Source organism: Trachurus trachurus, assembly GCF_905171665.1.
Source record: "Trachurus trachurus genome assembly, chromosome: 18".
In the NCBI taxonomy this organism is placed as follows: Eukaryota; Metazoa; Chordata; class Actinopteri; order Carangiformes; family Carangidae; genus Trachurus; species Trachurus trachurus.
In genome coordinates, this window is record NC_139909.1 from 221,275 (window position 1) to 242,638 (window position 21,364).

Below are 21,364 nucleotides of genomic sequence, written 5' to 3' on the forward strand. Positions count from 1 at the left end.
GAGCTTTAGCGCAGCGACTCTCTCTCTCTCTCTCTTCATCTCTCCATCTCTCTCTCTACGAGGATCGATACTCTTCATCCTCCTCTTCCTCCTCTTCCTCCTCCTCTTCATCAGCTGATCGGCTCTTATCGATCACTTCTTATTGATCAGCAGCGGCGGCGGCGGCGCGGGAAGCTCGAGCTCACAGTGTCGTCACATCGACCTCCATCTTCATCCTCTTCTTCATCTTCATCCTTCATCTTCATCTTCATCTTCATCCTCCTCTTCCTCCTCTTCATCATGTCGGGCACCAAGGAGGAAGACCGGAACCGGAAGGCGTCCGGCGAGTGGCGGGAATTCTTCTGGAACCCGCGGACGCACGAGCTGCTGGGCCGAACCGCCTCGAGCTGGGGTGAGTCAGAGTCAAGGTCTCTCTACCTCTCTCTCTCTCTCTCTCTCTCTCTCTCTCTCTCTCTCTCTCTCTCTCTCTCTCTCCATCCTCTCTGTGCTCATCAACCTCTCTCTACCTCCCTCTCTCTCTCAATCAATTCAATTCAATTTAATTCAATTCAATTCAAACAGCTTTATTGACATCACATACATTGTATATTGGCCAAAGCGTTTGGAATTAAAGAAAACTAATAATAATCATGAGAATGAAGGAAAACAACATTTACAGTATAGTGTTGTTGTGTTGTTGTGTTGTAGTGTTGTTATTACTGAGTAAAGTCGTGTAATCATTGTAAATACAATAAACTAGAAACCAAACAACAACATGGCAGCAGACCTAACCCTGACTGACTGCTGCTCAATCTCTATTTCAATAAGCTTTATTGGCACGACTGTGATATACAATAGCCTATTGCCAACGCATCGGGGGCAGCAACACAAATACAACAACAATATAAATACACAGATGGTTCATTAATCAGTAGTAAATAAATAAATAAATAAGTGTTTAATAGATTATAGATCAGTTTACAGCCGTAGGAACACAGGAACAGGTGGATGTTTCATCTGCTTCAGACTGAATCTCTCTGATCCATCACAGCTGATCAATAACCAATAACCAGCTGATCAATAACCAATAATCAGCCAATAGTCAGTCAATAACAGGGTTATGGGTCAGACTGAAACTGAATGACAGAACTTTATTGACACCAACTCTGTTTACAGAAGCTGCTGTGTCTGAGTGGAGCAGAGAGCTGTTAGAATAATGATAATAGGCTATAATATAGGCTAATATAATAATAATTATGATAATAATAGTTATATATTAATAATAATGAGATTATATAAAGTCTTTTCTCTCTCACTTTGTAAACATCTCTACACACTCTCTCTCTCAATTCAATTCAGTTTCATTTCAACAAGCTTTATTGACACGACTGTCATTACAATGTTGCCAATAAAGCTTTACAAAAACGTTATAATAACACACACAACATAATAATAACAGATAATATAATAATAATAATAATACAGATGACTCTCTCTCTCTCTCTGTGTGGGTGATGCTCGCTCACCCTCAGTCAGCCATGTCTGTGTGAAGGTCACTCTCTCTCTCTCTCTCTCTCTCTATTTATAATCTGTCGCTCGCCCTTCAAGGAGCAGAGAGAATTATTATGGAAATAGGACGACTCCCTCTGTGTGTGTGTGTGTGTGTGTGTGTGTGTGTGTGTGTGTGTGTGTCTGTGTGTGTGTGTGTGTGTGTGTGTGTGTGTGTGTGTGTGTGTGTCTGTGTGTGTGTGTGTGTGTGTGTGTGTCAGGTCTCTACAGAGGAACTCCGCTCTGAGTTGTTATTGTTAAAGGGACAGTTCACCACCCAAAATCCAGATTTCTCAAACTGCATGTCCATATGACGGTTGCAAATGGATACCAACTGTCTTCGTAACAAAAAGACACACCAAAAAACATCCAGATACCTCCATGCTGCTGGTATGTAATGTCCCTCTGGTATTGAAGCCCCAACACGAGAAACTGTTCAGAAAAACATTAAATAAGTCTATATTTTAAGCTTGTTTTGTAGCAGAAACTCCCAGTGTTGCTCTTCCTAAATCTCACGTGATCTGCACTGACACAGGAAGAGCAGTGAACTGAGACACTGGGAGCTTCTGCTACAAAACAAGCTTCAAATATAGACTTATTTCATTTTTTTCGGAACAATTTCTCATGTCAGGGCTTCAATAAGATAAGATAAGAAGATAAGAAGACTTTATTGTTCAATGTTCAACCGCTGATGCACGTTTCCTTCACCTCCCAACATTCAAGACCATGTTAAAAACACCTTTTTAAATCAGCTTTTAACACATCATTTATGTGTGTTTTATATTGTTTTCTATGTTTTATACTGTCGCTGCTGCTTTTAACTGAATTTATTGTATGTAAAGTGTCGTTGAGCTTCTGGAAAAGCGCTTATAAATAAAATGTATTATTATTATTATTAAAAACACAGTGTAAATTTGCCTTTAGCATCTTGGTCGTCAGCCAACAACAACAACAGCTGGGTAGCTACATCCAGCACAGTAACAAGTAGATAAAATAAACCCATGAAATACAACATTACAGTCTCATACAACAGCTGCGGTTTCACTGTAGCTCAGAGTTCACCTGAAGAAGAAGATTCAACACCAGAGGGACATTACATACGAGCAGCATGGAGGTATCTGGATGTTTTTTGGTGTGTCTTTTTGTTACGAAGACAATTGGTATCCATTAGCAACCGTCATGTGGACATGCACTGCTACGCCGAGACCCCCTGTAACTCAGAGAAGCCACGGAGGACTCTGAAACTTCTCCCAGCCCTTAGTCCACATGAGGGGGAGGAGATAATTTGGGTGAACTATCCCTTTAATCTGAACTTCATCTCCTGAGTGAAGTTGCTTTGAGCCATTAAAGGGTTAATGTCAGTGATGGAAACAGGACCAGCGCTGGTTTCTCCAGGGTGCCAGTGAACGCAGCACGTGGAGGTAGAAAACTCCATCCCAGTGCTTTTCAACCGACTGAAATGTCTAGTAATTATTTATAAAAAAAAAATACTGATAATTCTTTTTAACTAATTATTAATTTACATTATATAAATGCTGATCAAAAACACGACATACAACTTAAACAACTGTTTCTATACGTTTACTCTGTCTAATATAAATCTAGTATAGAACAGAATAGAGTATACTTCATTAATCCCTTGCAGGAAATTCTTTCGTCACAGCGTAAGGTAAATAATATTATAGCAGAATAATACAATACAACAACTTAAAATAGGAGAAAAAGATACATTACAAATTAAATATTATAAAATTACAAAGTTAAAAAACTATAAGAATAAACCCCCAAATTTGCCCCTCCCCTTCCCCCATCTTAACAATATATATATTGTTATAAAATTATATTTTCTTTTGTATATATACAAAAGACAATATAAGCATACAATAAATAAATCTCTGTTGAGGTGATACCTAGAAATATATATGTAATATATATAATATATGGCCATGTGTATAGGTTACCAGGTTTTAACAGACTGTTACTGTTAGGGTTAGAGGTAAATTCATGTAAAACCACTGATGCACGTTGCCTTCAGGGACAGTTTTTCATCAACAGTCTCTGTATTTCCCTCTAAAACAACTCTGTGTGGTAACGTTGTGTTATTATCTCATAGCGTGGTGAATGTGCAGCTCACAACTTGTCCACCAGAGCGTTGTGGAGTTGTTGGATTGTGTATTTGATGAGTTTGATGAGGGAAACCAAGAAATCCCATAATGAGCCTCCATTGGTAGCGTAGCTCTGAGCAGCTCACGGCTCTGCTCCGCCGTTCTAAAAACAGCTTGCACCGACAATTAAAGGTAACAAACCTACTGCTATGACTATAGGGGTTATGGTGATGGGCCAATTTGACAAAATGTTGAACTATCCCTTTAATGGACCGATTCAATTCGCCCAGAAAAGAGCGATGACCTGGATGAATGAGAATATCCACAGACAACAGAACCAGTTGGTTATAGAAATGAATTTAAAGGTATAGTACGTATGAATTCCCCCAGTGCGGTTGCATATCTGAACGTATTCTTGATGTTGCATTCAGGTGAAATGGGGCAGACGTCAGACAGACAACAGACGCTGCATGTAACAGGATCAACAAGTGGTCTGACAACATGTTGTCATGGTGATGTGGTATTGTTTTAGTAAAGTGACATCCGGTTGGTTTGCCGAGTCGACGGCCGTCTGCCTGACTGCACCTGAATGCAACACCAGTGCCTCCGTCCTTCCTCACACTACACAGTGGTGACGGTTTTAACAGGCCGTTTCCGTGGTTACCTACGGTCACGATGCAACATGGCCGCCTCGGTTCGGTTTCCGTGGTTACCTACGGTCACGATGCAACATGGCCGCCTCGGTTCGGTTTCCGTGGTTACCTACGGTCACGATGCAACATGGCCGCCTCGGTTCGGTGCGTCGTAACGACTTGTAACAACTCATTCTAAGGAACCAGAAAGCTTCATTTGTAGCAGCTGTGATTCACCTTCAGTCAAATACGGTTGTAGCGTATGTAACCCTAAACCCTAATGCTGTGTTCATAACAACTCAGAGGTCAGAATTCCCAACTCGGAGATTTCTGACTTCCGACATCATTGCGTTCACGCTGCAGGAACTCTGAAGAGAATATAACCATGGATACCTGAAGGAAGTTTGTCGTATTGTGGCTCATCGCTGAATAGTAAAAATCAATGCAGCAGTAAATGATGTTTATTTTGGAGGAGAGGAGACGCTGCAGATGAGTGCACATACGAGAAACCACAATTTCACACCATACAACAATCACAGCTTAATATAAACGTATTTCATATAGGCTACTGCAATAATACACAACAGGGTATCCGTGGGGTCTTGAAAAGTATTAAAAGGTGATAAATCAATTTTGGGAAAATTAAGACCCTTAAAAAGTATTAAAAAGTATTTTCACGACTTCATAAAGTCTTACATTTTGAAGGTATTTTCTCTGAATTAGCTGTCCAAGAGTTTGAGTCCTAAAAAACATTGTAAAAGTGTGTGAATTTATTCATTTTATTAAAAAACAAAGATGAACCGGTACATAAAAAAGAAAAGAAGATTGTTGTTTTGGTTTTTTGAGAGTGGAGCAATGTTTTTTTTTTTTTTTTAATTTTATGAACTTTGCCTTTTATTTATTATCCCAGTCTATTTTGAATTCTGTTGTATCATAGTGGTCTAGAGTCTTTATCACAAACTAAAACTGTTCAGGTAAAAGTGTCACTGATGTAAATGGTTACAGCTTGAAGTGGCGGAGAGGTATTAAAAAATGTTGAGAAGGTCTTGAAAAAGTCTTAAAAAGGTTTTAGAATTAACTTCAAGATTCCTGTATATACGCTGCACAAAAATATGCATTCAAACCTCAACAAATAAATTAAAATGTCTAAATTCTAACCGTTTAAGACGAGGGCATGACGCCATGTTTTGATGTTGTCGTGACGTCAAGTCAGAAAGTCGGAGCTCTGATATGATACCTGAGTTTCCCACCTGTAATTTCTAGTTTAGAGTTCGACGCCGTTCAATTCATTTTTTACAACTCAGAGCTCGTTTTATTCAGACTTCTGAGTTGTTTTGAACGCAGCATCAGGAACCAGAAAGCTTTACTTTGTCTGCAGCTGTGATTCATCTTCAGTGAAATACAGATTTATGAAAGACAGGTTGGATTTCTGATCATAAAAAGACAAATAAGTTACAAACTGGGGCTTTAATGCGTCTCAGTGAACGTTGTGATGTCACAGTGACGTCACAGTGACGTCACAGTGACGGGGTCTACACACACACACCTGAACACACACACACCTGTATACTCTCCCTGAGCCTCGGCGCTGCTCAGGCTTTTTACATAACAAGGCTGCTGCTGCTGCTGCTGCTGCTGCTGCTGCTGCTGCTGCTGCTGGTGGTGGTGACGTCATGTTTCCCATCATGCACCCTGGTAATGGATGTTTGGATTTGATGCAGAGTGAAGGACACACACACACACGGTCGCACACACACACACACACACACACACGGTCGCACACTGATGCACACACACAATGAGCCGAGCTGAGTGTGTGTTAATCTGGATTAAACAGACAGACGAGGTTGATTGGACTGTAATCCACACACACACGCACACACACACACACACTAACACACACACACACACACACACACACACACACACACACACACACACACACACACACACACACACACACACACACACACTAATGCACACACAAACACACACACACACACACACACACACACACTAACACACACAATAACAAACACACACACACTAACACACAGTCAGTTTTAATGGATTTGAGAACGGTCGTTGTCGACATCGTCTTAAAGGAACAGTTCAGTTTTTTTTACGGATGTGTTCACTGACTCTAACGGCTTTCACAGCACGGCGCTTTTTCTGCTTTTCCACTGGTCCTCGTACCTGGTACCAGGAACTATTTTAGTTCCTCCTCGGCCCTGGTTCCCAGCAGCCGAAGCGATACAAAATAACACTGCATAGCCTAAATGTAAATGTCCTGTTTATTTAGACGGGACAGTATTATTTAACAGAGCATAATACAAACTGTAAATGCAGGGTGCACAGGTGCCTCTGTAGCCTACATATGTACACACACACACACACACACACACACACACACACACACACACACACACACACACACACACACACACACACACACACACACACACACACACACACACAATAATCCGCAATGTGAGAGGAAGAGAGAAAGGTCTACATGCGCACAACGCAGACACGCGCTCAAATGAATCTCCACCGGCGTCTCCGCTCCGTCCTGACTCCGTTAGGAACAACCAGAGAGTTTCCACCGTGTGTAGGCTACTGCCGAGTGTTTATACATCACACGCAGCGGAGTGGGAACAGAGCGGACACACATCCACTGGAGAGAGGAGGGGGTGTGACCAGTGTTGTGCTAGTTACTGAAAAATAGTAACTAGTTACAGTTACTAGTTACTCCATTAAAAAAGTAACTCAGTTAGTAACTCAGTTACTTAAACCAAAAAGTAATGCGTTACTGAGAAAGTAACTTTTTTCGTTACTTTAAAACGTTTTTTTCCCCAGTGCTTCTATTAAATAAAGGTTGATTGAATTCCCCTTTAACTGTCATTTCAGTTCTGTACTGATGCTGATGAAGAAACATGTGTTTTTATCTGTAAAATGTTACCATCATCATCATCATCATGCTGCATGATGAGCAAATACAGCAGCTTTGACCTAACAGAACTGCAAATTCACATTCAAGAAGCTGTTTTCTGTGACGGAAGTAAATTCACTCCAGCTGTATTCTTTTATCGATCGATCAGCTGTGTTTACCCAGAGTGATCACTCTGTGTTTACCGTTTCAGGTGTCATAATTGGAGTCCGTCTGTCTCACTCTAACCGCTGCTGCTCGGTGGAGTGGCTGCTTGGTGCTTGTGTCTCGCTGTGACTGTCGAGCTGTGTGTCAGTTCAGGGGCTGCAGCTTGAACTGACACACAGCTTCGTTCTCAGACTTTAATGGATAGGACAGTTGAGAGACAGACAGGAAATGGGAGGCAGAGAGGAGGGGAATGACACACAGGATAGGGCCGCCTGGCGCGGGATTCGAACCGGGGCCGCCTGCAGTGAGGACTGCAACACATGGGGCGGGTGCTCCACCAACTGAGTTTTATGTACACTTGCAGGATTTGTTTTACACACTGACAAATCTGATTACGCTCAGAGATTCTGAAAACATACTTGTAGATTCATGTACATGCACACAAATGTTAATGTGGTTGAATTAAATCACTTTGACAACATGGATCTAACACATGATACAGGTTGACATTAAAGGGACAACCAGGAGTTTCTATTTGGTTATAAAAAGTCTCATATTAATGTGGATGAATCTCCGTTACCACTTGTTAATGGTCCATTTTAGATAAATCTATGGTTTTGTCTCTATGGTTATTTTGTTATTATTAGTGGTGGTGGAAATGCTGGGCGAGCCGACCAGCGTTTCTTTACTTTCGGTTTCGTGGCGAGTCATGAGAATAACGCCGCCGTATGAATCTCCGTTTATGGTGGGAACTACGACGGTATGTGATGGTCTTCCAACCTCTGACTTTAATTCTTGATGAATGAAAACATGAGTCTGTCTTGCACCGGTCAAAGAATTTCACGGTGCGGAGGCTCATAAATGTAGTGTGGAAACACTTCACTTTAACAAAACTCCTGGTTGTCCCTTTAAACGTGTGACGGGCGACAATAGAAACTGTTGTTTTTCTACAATCTGACTTCAGTTCACCTCCGTCTGTGTCTCCAGACCACACGGACTCAGGGGTCAGAGTTCACTCAGGGCTGCTGTGTGTGTGTGTGTGTGTGTGTGTGTGTGTGTGTGTGTGTGTGTGTGTGTGTGTGTGTGTGTGTGTGTGTGTGTGTGTGTGTGTGTGTGTGTGTGTGTGTGTGTGTGTTGTCCATGGGAACCGTACAGGTGTTCCAGGAGACTGGTTGCTATGGTAACCTGCAGGTTGATGTTGAGAAGGCCACAGCCAGCTGAAGTTACCACGACAGATGCATCATCACCCCTCCCCCTCCCCCCTCCATTCAGAGTGAATGTAGGTCGTCAGGGGGCGGGGCTTAGCACAAGAGGATTATAAAGATAGAAGACATTTAGAGGAGAGGAGGGGGAGGGGGAGGGGCGGATGTAATGTGCTGTACTGTATTATGATGATAACACCCCTCTGGCCCCCTCTGCCCCCCCCTCCCTCCCCCCAGGTCTGATCCTGCTCTTCTACCTGGTCTTCTACCTGTTCCTGGCGGGGATGTTCACCCTCACCATGTACATCATGCTGCTGACGCTGGACGACTACAAGCCCACCTGGCAGGACCGCCTCGTCACCCCAGGTCAGACAATCAAACACACCCCGTCCCTCTGGTGGGACAATCAAACACACCCCGTCCCTCTGGTGGGACAATCAAACACACCTCCCGTCCCTCTGGTGGGACAATCAAACACACCCCGTCCCTCTGGTGGGACGATCAAACACACCTCCCGTCCCTCTGGTGGGACAATCAAACACACCCCGTCCCTCTGGTGGGACAATCAAACACCCCCCGTCCCTCTGGTGGGACGATCAAACACCCCCCGTCCCTCTGGTGGGACGATCAAACACACACCCCGTCCCTCTGGTGGGACAATCAAACACCCCCCGTCCCTCTGGTGGGACGATCAAACACCTCCCGTCCCTCTGGTGGGACAATCAAACACACCCCGTCCCTCTGGTGGGACGATCAAACACACCCCGTCCCTCTGGTGGGTGTCGTGGAAATTTTTAGCCGTTTGCTGTTGGTGAATAATGAAATAGAGACTTCGCTGGCCGACATGCATTTATTTCCTTGCAAGGAAAGGTCAGTTCATATCCGAGTGGATGATGGTAAAGAAAAGACAAAGACAAAGGGAAAACCTAAACATTTCTAGCTGAGGGAAGGTCCACTTCTGGGGTGTGTTTGTGTCCTTTGGCCGGCCCCTTCCCTGATTGTGTTTTCACACCTTCACCTTTGAAGGTATCATCACCGGTCTCCCGAGGTATGGAGTTAAGAGATACAATTTAAAATACAAAGGGGTTTGAGTGTGAATTAGGAAGTGGGAAGTTGGGCATCACAGATGGTTCAGTGTAAAGGAACTTGAATTTACAATTGCAGAAGGAAGTCTGGGAAAGTAGGGTGTAGGAACGTCTCAAGTGATTAAAACAAAGGAATATTAAGATTTACCATTACATGGGACAATCAAACACACCCTGTAATAACAAGTAACAACACAGTAGTCATAAGTTAAAGCAGCAGTCAGCGATCCGGTGGTTTTGTCTAACTTCCTATCAGCAGATGGAGTTAGCAGTCCCTGCCCTCGTCCCTACGTCACCACATTCAGGCGCATCCCTTGGCTGCACACACAGAGAGGACTGCCCCTTTATGCCATTCTCTCTCCTCATTGGATAAAGGTTGTAGGATACAAGGAAAGTTTTCTCCTGGGCTCAGAGCAGAGCAGAGTGACTGACAGACCCGTGTTTCAGACCAAACACTCTATAGAAGTGATTGCTGTCGGAAGATACAACTATTTAAGACTTATATTAACACAAACATTCACCTTACTTCTGCTTTAACACAGTTACAGCGAGTAACGATACGATACGATAAACTTTTTTGTCCCGCTCATTAGTCTTGGACTCTGTAGCTGCTCCATAAAGACCTTGATGGACACAATGACGACAAGCAATACAAACTCAGCCAAACCAACCCAGCAAACACAAAACATAACAGCATCACACAGACCAGCTTAATGGGAGGACTGGATGGCAGACTGGTTCATGGGAAGAGAGGACAGACCAGCTTAATGGGAGGACTGGATGGCAGACTGGTTCATGGGAAGAGAGGACAGACCAGCTTAATGGGAGGACTGGATGGCAGACTGGTTCATAGGAAGAGAGGACAGACCAGCTTAATGGGAGGACTGGATGGCAGACTGGTTCATGGGAAGAGAGGACAGACCAGCTTAATGGGAGGACTGGATGGCAGACTGGTTCATAGGAAGAGAGGACAGACCAGCTTAATGGGAGGACTGGATGGCAGACTGGTTCATAGGAAGAGAGGACAGACCAGCTTAATGGGAGGACTGGATGGCAGACTGGTTCATAGGAAGAGAGGGCAGACCAGCTTAATGGGAGGACTGGATGGCAGACTGGTTCATAGGAAGAGAGGACAGACCAGCTTAATGGGAGGACTGGATGGCAGACTGGTTCATAGGAAGAGAGGACAGACCAGCTAAATGGGAGGACTGGATGGCAGACTGGTTCATGGGAAGAGAGAGCAGACCAGCTTAATGGGAGGACTGGATGGCAGACTGGTTCATGGGAAGGGAGGGCAGACCAGCTTAATGGGAGGACTGGATGGCAGACTGGTTCATGGGAAGGGAGGGCAGACCAGCTTAATGGGAGGACTGGATGGCAGACTGGTTCATGGGAAGAGAGGACAGACCAGCTTAATGGGAGGACTGGATGGCAGACTGGTTCATAGGAAGAGAGGACAGACCAGCTTAATGGGAGGACTGGATGGCAGACTGGTTCATAGGAAGAGAGGACAGACCAGCTTAATGGGAGGACTGGATGGCAGACTGGTTCATGGGAAGAGAGAGCAGACCATCTTAATGGGAGGACTGGATGGCAGACTGGTTCATGGGAAGGGAGGGCAGACCAGCTTAATGGGAGGACTGGATGGCAGACTGGTTCATAGGAAGAGAGGACAGACCAGCTTAATGGGAGGACTGGATGGCAGACTGGTTCATAGGAAGAGAGGACAGACCAGCTTAATGGGAGGACTGGATGGCAGACTGGTTCATAGGAAGAGAGGACAGACCAGCTTAATGGGAGGACTGGATGGCAGACTGGTTCATGGGAAGAGAGAGCAGACCAGCTTAATGGGAGGACTGGATGGCAGACTGGTTCATAGGAAGAGAGGACAGACCAGCTTAATGGGAGGACTGGATGGCAGACTGGTTCATAGGAAGAGAGGACAGACCAGCTAAATGGGAGGACTGGATGGCAGACTGGTTCATGGGAAGAGAGAGCAGACCAGCTTAATGGGAGGACTGGATGGCAGACTGGTTCATGGGAAGAGAGGACAGACCAGCTTAATGGGAGGACTGGATGGCAGACTGGTTCATGGGAAGAGAGGACAGACCAGCTTAATGGGAGGACTGGATGGCAGACTGGTTCATAGGAAGAGAGGACAGACCAGCTTAATGGGAGGACTGGATGGCAGACTGGTTCATGGGAAGAGAGAGCAGACCATCTTAATGGGAGGACTGGATGGCAGACTGGTTCATGGGAAGGGAGGGCAGACCAGCTTAATGGGAGGACTGGATGGCAGACTGGTTCATAGGAAGAGAGGACAGACCAGCTTAATGGGAGGACTGGATGGCAGACTGGTTCATAGGAAGAGAGGACAGACCAGCTTAATGGGAGGACTGGATGGCAGACTGGTTCATAGGAAGAGAGGGCAGACCAGCTTAATTGGAGGACTGGATGGCAGACTGGTTCATAGGAAGAGAGGACAGACCAGCTTAATGGGAGGACTGGATGGCAGACTGGTTCATGGGAAGAGAGAGCAGACCAGCTTAATGGGAGGACTGGATGGCAGACTGGTTCATAGGAAGAGAGGACAGACCAGCTTAATGGGAGGACTGGATGGCAGACTGGTTCATAGGAAGAGAGGACAGACCAGCTAAATGGGAGGACTGGATGGCAGACTGGTTCATGGGAAGAGAGAGCAGACCAGCTTAATGGGAGGACTGGATGGCAGACTGGTTCATGGGAAGAGAGGACAGACCAGCTTAATGGGAGGACTGGATGGCAGACTGGTTCATGGGAAGAGAGGACAGACCAGCTTAATGGGAGGACTGGATGGCAGACTGGTTCATAGGAAGAGAGGACAGACCAGCTTAATGGGAGGACTGGATGGCAGACTGGTTCATGGGAAGAGAGGACAGACCAGCTTAATGGGAGGACTGGATGGCAGACTGGTTCATGGGAAGAGAGGGCAGACCGGTCTAACAGCAGGGGAAAGGGCGGTTAACAAGGGCTGTGATTGGTTAACGAGGACGATGTTTCCACCATCAGGGATGATGATTCGTCCGAAGGGCGACCAGCTGGAGATCACGTTCTCTACGGTGCAGACGGAGAGCTGGGACGGATTCACCCAGAACCTCAACACCTTCCTGTCCAGTAAGACACCGTCCTCAACTAGTTCACTCATTAATAATCATCAATTAGTTCATCTCATCAATAATCAATCAGTCAGACGACTCAGGAAATATCATGACCTGTCTGTCTCTCTACCCGTCTGTCTGCAGCCTACAACGACAGCTACCAGGTTCAGACCAACGACAACTGTCCTGCAGATCAATACTTCATTCAAGAGGACAGTGGAGAGGTAAACCTGTCTGTCCCCTGACCTGTCTGTCTGTCTGTCTGTCTTCTAACCTGTCTCTCTGTCCTCTAACCTGTCTCTCTGTCCCCTGACCTGTCTGTCTCTCTGTACCTGTCTGTCTGCACCTGTCTGTCCCCTGACCTGTCTGTCTGTCTCTGTCTGTCTGTCTGTCTGTCTGTCTGTCTGTCTGTCTGTCTGTCTGTCTGTCTGTCCTCTAACCTGTCTCTCTGTCCTCTAACCTGTCTCTCTGTCCTCTAACCTGTCTCTCTGTCCTCTAACCTGTCTCTCTAACCTGTCTGTCTGTCCTCTAACCTGTCTGTCCTCTAACCTGTCTGTCTGTCCTCTAACCTGTCTGTCCTCTAACCTGTCTCTCTGTCGTCACAGGTGAGGAACAATCCCAAACGCTCCTGTCAGTTTAATCGGACGATGTTGGAGGACTGCTCTGGGATTTCTGATCGTTTCTATGGTTACAACGTCGGTCAACCCTGCATCCTCATCAAACTGAACCGGGTATGTCCACCTCGACCTCTGACCCCTGACCCCCTGACCCCCTGACCCCTGACCTCTGACCTCTACCACAGTCTTAAAGCTGAAGGAGAGTTGAACAAGGAGACAGAGCTGTGTCCTATAAAGTGACTGGTGTCTGAATGTTTAGTGATTAGTAATGTTCATCATATCGTGACTCATTGTTTCCCACAATTCACCATGAAATGTAGTGGACATCCCATGGTCACTAACCACAGCAAGATATCCCATCATGCACTGCATTGATCTGAAACGTTTTGATGACACAACGTAACATGTAATTAACTGTGTGGTGAAGTCGTGTCTGAAAGTGTTTTTACATTTGACCAGTGAGTTCATTATATCCACAAGTTTCCGAACGTCATCTATGGTCAAAACCAGTCGTTGTCATAGTTGCGGTAAATGCATGGATCTATTCTCGCTGGCTTTTAACATGGATGTCAGTCTGTGTGATATCCACTGTTAAAAGCTGCTGTGATGATCCATGCCTTTTACAGATTTACATTGAAAAAAGAAAAGAAATCCATGCATTTACAGCGACTACCGAAACCATGGAAACGTAAACATAAAATTCCACCGGAAGAGCAAAACCGGCAAAACAGGCTACGTTATTGACGTTCGGAAAAAGGTGGATAGAACTAACTAGAGAACCTGAACCACTGATATTGACCGTCTACACCTCTGTGTTTCTATCTCTGTCTGTCTTTCTGTTTCTGTCTCTCTGTCTCTGTCTGCAGGTGATCGGTATGTTACCTGGGAAGGACGGTCAGTCTCCTTATGTCACCTGTGGAGCCAAGGTCTGAACTGGTCTATCTATCTATCTATCTATCTATCTATCTATCTATCTATCTATCTATCTATCTATCTATCTATCTATCTATCTATCGTTCTATCTATCTATCGTTCTATCGTTCTATCTATCTATCTATCTATCTATCTATCTATCTATCTATCTATCTATCTATCTATCTATCTATCTATCTATCTATCATTCTATCGTTCTATCTATCTATCTATCTATCATTCTATCTATCTATCTATCTATCATTCTATCTATCTATCGTTCTATCGTTCTATCTATCTATCTATCTATCTATCTATCTATCTATCTATCTATCTATCTATCTATCTATCGTTCTATCGTTCTATCTATCTATCTATCTATCTATCTATCTATCTATCTATCTATCTATCTATCTATCTATCTATCGTTCTATCGTTCTATCTATCTATCTATCTATCATTCTATCTATCTATCATTCTATCTATCTATCGTTCTATCGTTCTATCTATCTATCTATCTATCTATCTATCTATCATTCTATCGTTCTATCTATCTATCTATCTATCATTCTATCTATCTATCTATCTATCTATCTATCTATCTATCTATCTATCTATCTATCTATCTATCTATCGTTCTATCTATCTATCTATCTATCTATCTATCTATCGTTCTATCGTTCTATCTATCTATCTATCTATCATTCTATCTATCTATCTATCTATCATTCTATCTATCTATCATTCTATCGTTCTATCTATCTATCTATCTATCTATCTATCGTTCTATCGTTCTATCTATCTATCTATCTATCTATCTATCTATCTATCTATCTATCTATCATTCTATCTATCTATCTATCTATCTGTCTGTCTGTCTGTCTATCTATCTCATCTGTCTGTCCATCTCTCTGAGTGTCTCACTGTGTTCATCTTGTCTCTTTTCATCCCTCCATCTTCAGAGATACAGAGTGGGAGTAGATGAGTGGGTAAGAACAGTAGAGCTTAGAACCTGTAACTCAGCATAGAACCTCAGTGTTGGAACGTAGAACCTCATTATTAGAACGTAGAACAGCATAGAACGAATCTCCTTGTTGTTTACAACTACTTCCTGGTAGAAAACCAGCATGAGAACAATAGTGACGGACGAGAGTTTCACTATATTTATCTACTGTTTCATGTCACTATATCACCGTTTAGACTAATCTGATGTTTGTAAAGTTTATAAAACCAATGATTGGACTAACATTACTATTTCTGTGTGCACATTTTTGTAATTAGTCATGGTTATCATAGATTAGCTGGGCTAACGGTTAGCTACCTGTTTAACTTTAATAACTCAGTGACTCAATAAACGCTCCATGAAAAAATATTTTCTCCAGTGGATATCTGAGTTCCAACATGACTGAGCTAACTGGAGTAGTTTCATGTCGTGTCCCACAACGGGAGGGTTTTAACAGCTGACGTCCTGCTGTTAGCTTAGCTACCGCTGTTAGCTTAGCTGCGTTAGCTTAGCTACCGTTAGCTTAGCTACTGCTGTTAGCTTAGCTACCGCCGTTAGCTTAGCTACCGTTAGCTTAGCTACCATTAGCTGTCCCTGTCAGCTGAGCCACTGATGCTTTCTAGACACTGTGATTCCCCCCAACTGAATAAATACAACACATAGCAACACAAAACACACACACAGAAATAGTAATGTTTCTTCAATCATTTCAGATTTGTCTAAACGGTGATAGGGCGTGAAAAATATGATATATAGCTAAACTCTCGTTCGATACTATTGATTTCATTCAAATTACAGCTGGTTTTCTACCAGGAAGTAGAATGTAAACAACAAGGAGATTCGGTCTATAGAGGTTCAGCATAGAACCTCGGTGTTAGAGAGTAGAACCTTTATATCAGTAAAGAACTTCAGTGTAAAAGCAGAGAACCTTTAAATCAGTATAGAGCAGGGCTGCCCAGTTTGGGGCCCGGCCTAACCCCGGCCGCTGCGAATGCTTGAATTTTTACAGTAATTTTTGAAATTTCTATTATTTCCCACTGTGATGTAGCTGCATGTACGACTCTGACCACCAGGTGGAGTCGGTCAGCAGTGTTGTTGTTACAGTAATGTGCTGGGAGTGTTCATAGAGGAAGAGACAGGAAGTAAACACACACGTTATTTTGACTGTGCCCCTAACTTACTGTAACATTTTAGGAGAGCAAGCAGGAAACTTAGGGGCACACACTTGTAAACTGATTTGCAAGGCAAGTAGGCTATACACAATACTCAAACACACTGACCTGCCACCTGTAATGACAAACATCAGATTGTTTGAGTCTCTCCTTCATGTTTCACCAGCGGTACAAAACAAAAAACAGGCAAATTAACTGGTTGCACATGTGCACAAGTAGATGACAAATTTACTGGCACTGTCCCAGATTTTAGGGGCAAAATGCCTCTGGAGCCCTGTTTAACAGTGAAACACAATAATCAATAGTGTTATTTAAAAACTACTTTGTTTGAGTGTTTATTTTGCACAATTAACTCATGTTATAGGCATATTTAAAGCAGATATCAGTGGAATGTTTTTGTTTATATAAGTCCTAAATAGTCCTATTTTCCGTCAGCAATCACTTACATGAAGTATTTCAGCCTAAACACGAGTCTCTCCGTCACTCTGCTCTGCTGTAACCCGAGGAGAAAATTTTCCTTGTGGGATACAAGTGTTATCCAATGAGGAGAGAGAACGGCATGAAGGGCTGTGTGTGCAGCCAAGGGATGCGCGTGAATGTGGTGACGTAGCACGAGGACCAATTGATGCCTGACAAGGGCGGGGGCTGCTAACTCATGGTGCGTTCAAAGAAACTCGTACTTTGTGTTTTTCCTTCCTGTGAAGTCATACCAGTTCGATCTGGTACGAGTTCACGGGTCGGAAGTTACGAGTGGCCGTTATAGGGAACTTTCACAGACAACAGGATGGTAAAAACACGAGCTACGGGTTACCTGGAACGCTACCAAGTCGTAGTTGTGACTTGAAGCTGTAACTTACGGTTTCAAAAGGCTGCCTTGAACGCAGCATTAGCCGAAACGGCCGTGAAGCTGATATCTGCTTTAATTAGAATGTTTAGTTTTGGCCCACGACCCTCCACCCCGACTCATGTTTGTGCCTTCACTGAGAAGAATCTGGGCCCTAAACCTGGTCTAGAACCTCCGTGTTAGAGAGTAGAGCCGTAGTGTGAGTATGCAGAACCTCGGTGGGAGAACATAGAGCTTTTAACTCAGCTCACAGTAGTCCAGTGGTTAAAGCTCCTCCCATGGTGGTGCAGTGTAGTGATCGGTGGTTTGATTCCTCAGGGAGACGATCATCTTTACTGTGCGTCTGTGCTGCTGTAAACGACCACGTTGTCTTCACCGTGCTGCGTTCACTGTCCCATCCGACTTTTACATACAGCAGGTTAATGACTGTATCAGTAATCTCTGTGTGTGTGTGTGTGTGTGTGTGTGTGTGTGTGTGTGTGTGTGTGTGTGTGTGTGTGTGTGTAGAAAGAGGACAGTGAGAAGATCGGACCTCTGGCGTATTTTCCTCCCAACGGGACGTTCAACCTCATGTACTACCCGTACTACGGCAAGAAGGCTCAGGTAACACAACCAGACACTACTGACACTGTTCACTACAGACACACTGCTCATTACTGACACTAGCTAAATTCACATGGAGCCAAATAATCTGATTAGAATCAGTTTAGAGTCCAAACTGAATGAAAATGTTTCATATCAACAGCTCAGTCAGAATAAACAGGTGGAATAAACCTTTTCTTAAACCAACAGAAAGTGCATCAGCTATTTTTGTAAAACCGCTGATGCACGTTGCCTTCAGCTGCACATTCACCACGCTATGAGATAATAACACAACGTTACCACACAGAGTTGTTTTAGAGGGAAATTCATGCAAAACCGCTGATGCACGTTGCCTTCAGGGACAGTTTTTCATCAACAGTCTCTGTATTTCCCTCTAAAACAACTCTGTGTGGTAACGTTGTGTTATTATCTCATAGCGTGGTGAATGTGCAGCTCACAACTTGTCCACCAGAGCGTTGTGGAGTTGTTGGATTGTGTATTTGATGAGTTTGATGAGGAGGGACACCAAGAAATCCAAAAACGAAACAAAACGTTGCTGTCTTTCTAGAATTTTAGAATTATTGTCTTGTTTTAAAGTAAACATGCCTCTTTTTATCTCTTTCATCTTTTCTTATCTTTGCATACAACATGACAGGGAGAACGGCTTATGGCTCCCATGTTAAACAAATGGTTTTTCATGAAAGTGACAAATAAAACTGAATTGAATTGAATTGAAATCCCATAATGAGCCTCCGTAGCGTAGCTCTGAGCAGCTCGCGGCTCTGCTCCGCCGTTCTAAAAATAGCTTGCACCGACAATTGATTGATTGATTCTTTTTAAGGACCACACAGCCAGGCTGGTGGGATTTGCTTCCAGTACAGCTTACTGTAATTGGTACAGGTTCCAAACATATAACATGTATAGACAAACATACAATTACAACGTATAGGGCCGTGCTTGTTCCTCAGTGTTCAGAGTTCAAGATATTTATTGCAGTGGGGATGAAACTGTTTCTGAAGCGGGTTGTTTTGGAGGCAATTAAAGGTAACGAACCTACTGCTATGACTATAGGGATTATGGCAATGGGCCAATTTGACAAAATGTTGAACTATCCCTTTAACTACTGACCCACTGTTAAAGGGATAGTAGCATTTTTTTTAAAGTGGGGTTGTATGATCTACAAATAGCCCCTAAGTACTTTAATTGCAGTAGAAGACTCTCTGCACTCCTCCCGTTAGCAACGCCAGCCCATAATAGCCCTGCCCAGAGATTTACAACATACAGTGTTGTGAATGGACCCAAAGAAACGGCCTATTTTCACGGCCTAAAAGAGGTTTTACCTGAAAAAAAACACACGGTTCCATTGTTCGCTATAATATAATTTTTTCCAGCCCTTCAAAGTGCAGGAAAAACACAGTTTTTATTTGGACCTAACCACCTCACGTATGGAACTGTGTATTTTTTTTCAGGTAAAACCTCTTTAAGGCCACGAAAATAGGCTGTTTCTTTGGGTCCATTCACAACACTGTATGTTGTAAATCTCTGGGCAGGGCTATTATGGGCTGGTGTTGCTAACAGGAGGAGTGCAGAGAGTCTTCTACTGCAATTAAAGTACTTAGGGGCTATTTGGAGATCATACAACCCCACTTTAAAAAAATGCTACTATCCCTTTAAAGACATTGTTCACCACAGACAACGCTCCTCTTCTGCACTGACGAGGTTGTGTTGTGTTGAATGTCCCAGGTGAACTACACGCAGCCTCTGGTGGCCGTGAAGTTCCTGAACGCCTCGCTGAACACCGACATCAACGTGGAGTGTAAGATCAACTCCAACACTCTGGTCAGCGGCAGCGAGAGGGACAAGTTCGCTGGACGGGTTTCCTTCAAGCTGCGGATCAACGACAAGTAGACTCAGCGGCTCGCCACTTACACACACACACATAGACACACACACACACACACACACACACACACACACACACACACACACACACACACACACACACACACAGACACTCACACACACACTAAGCCACTGATCCAGATGTGCACTGACACCAGTGATTCTCCCTCCGACCCGTTCTGTGTTGAAGCAGAACCAGTTTTGCTCCGCGATGCGTTCACTGACTTCACGTCGTTTTTTGTCACTTTACCCCGTAGCCGTGGCAACGCAGCGTTTGTGTGTTGTCCTTGACGTGACCCCGCAACGGCCCGAGTGAAACCGACCAATCAGCACGCGCACACGTTCTGACGTCACTGACACACCGACCACAGACCGAAGAACGACAGACGATCAGTCATGAAATCAACCTGACCATTTATTTATTTATTTATTTATTTATCACCTGTTTGTTGTTGTTTATTTATTTATTTGTTTATTTGGGTTATTTACAGCGTTGAAACGTTTTGAAGTCCAGGTCTCAGGAAGGCGGGCTCTGATTGGCTGCTCAGGTTCACACCAGTCTGGTTTCATCATCAGTCAAACCGGTTCAGAAACTGGTCCGTTACCATGGACACGGGTGAAACCACAGCCAATCAGATCACAGCTGTGGTCACCATGGATACAGCACTGTAAAAGAGGACACCACCATTGACTCCCGTGGTAAGCCTCATGCGTGGCAGGATGTGGGTATTGCAAAAGCGCCCAGAAAACCCATTCACTCCAATGTATGTGTGTTGCCCACTTCCTTGTAAATTGATGAAAACGGACGTGTTTTTGTTTTTAGGTGTCTTGGTCATATCAGATTATACTTATCATTTGTTTATTATAAAATGTAGATTGAAACATTAATGTAGACAACTGTTTTTTGGTTGGTTTTTTTTACTGGCCTATGTGTTCATGTTTATCTGTAAAGGATCCTCAATGATGCTATTAACGTGGGTGATCTATAAATGTCCTTAAAGCAGAAGTAAGTGATCCGGTCGTTTTGCCTAATGCTGCGTTCCAGGCAGGCTTTTGAAACCGTAAGTTACAGCTTCAAGTCACGACTTACGACTTTGTAGCGTTCCAGGCAACCCACTCGTGTTTCTCCGACCTGTTTTACCTGTGAAAGTCACTATAACGGCCACTCGTAACTTCTGACCCGTGAACTCGTACCAGATCGAACTGGTACCACTTCACAGGTCGGAAAAACACGAGTTACGGGTTGCCTTGAACGCACCATAACAGTCCTCGTCCCTACGTCGCCACATTCAGGCGCATCCCTTGGCTGCACACACAGAGAGGACTGCCCCTTTATGCCGTTCTCTCTCCTCATTGGGTAAAAACTGTAGGATACGATAAATGTTTTCTCCTGGGCTCAGAACAGAGCAGAGTGACTGACAGACCCGTGTTTCAGACCAAACACTCTATAGAAGTGATTGCTGTCGGAAGATACAACTATTTAAGACTTATATTAACACAAACATTCACCTTACTTCTGCTTTAAATTATTGAAAACACCACACTGC

At 43.9% G+C, this 21,364-nt stretch overlaps 1 protein-coding gene across 1 annotated transcript; it reads left to right on the forward strand.

Moving 5' to 3' along the window:
* Positions 1-279: 279 nt before the first annotated feature.
* Positions 280-19,823, forward strand: atp1b2a (ATPase Na+/K+ transporting subunit beta 2a; the record flags this gene model as incomplete). Its single annotated transcript, XM_083993417.1, has 9 exons — positions 280-391; positions 8,801-8,929; positions 12,697-12,801; positions 12,930-13,009; positions 13,391-13,516; positions 14,269-14,328; positions 15,277-15,303; positions 17,841-17,936; positions 19,659-19,823. 9 exons carry the CDS (start codon positions 280-282, stop codon positions 19,821-19,823), a joined length of 900 nt encoding a protein of 299 aa, XP_083849543.1.
* Positions 19,824-21,364: the final 1,541 nt, after the last annotated feature.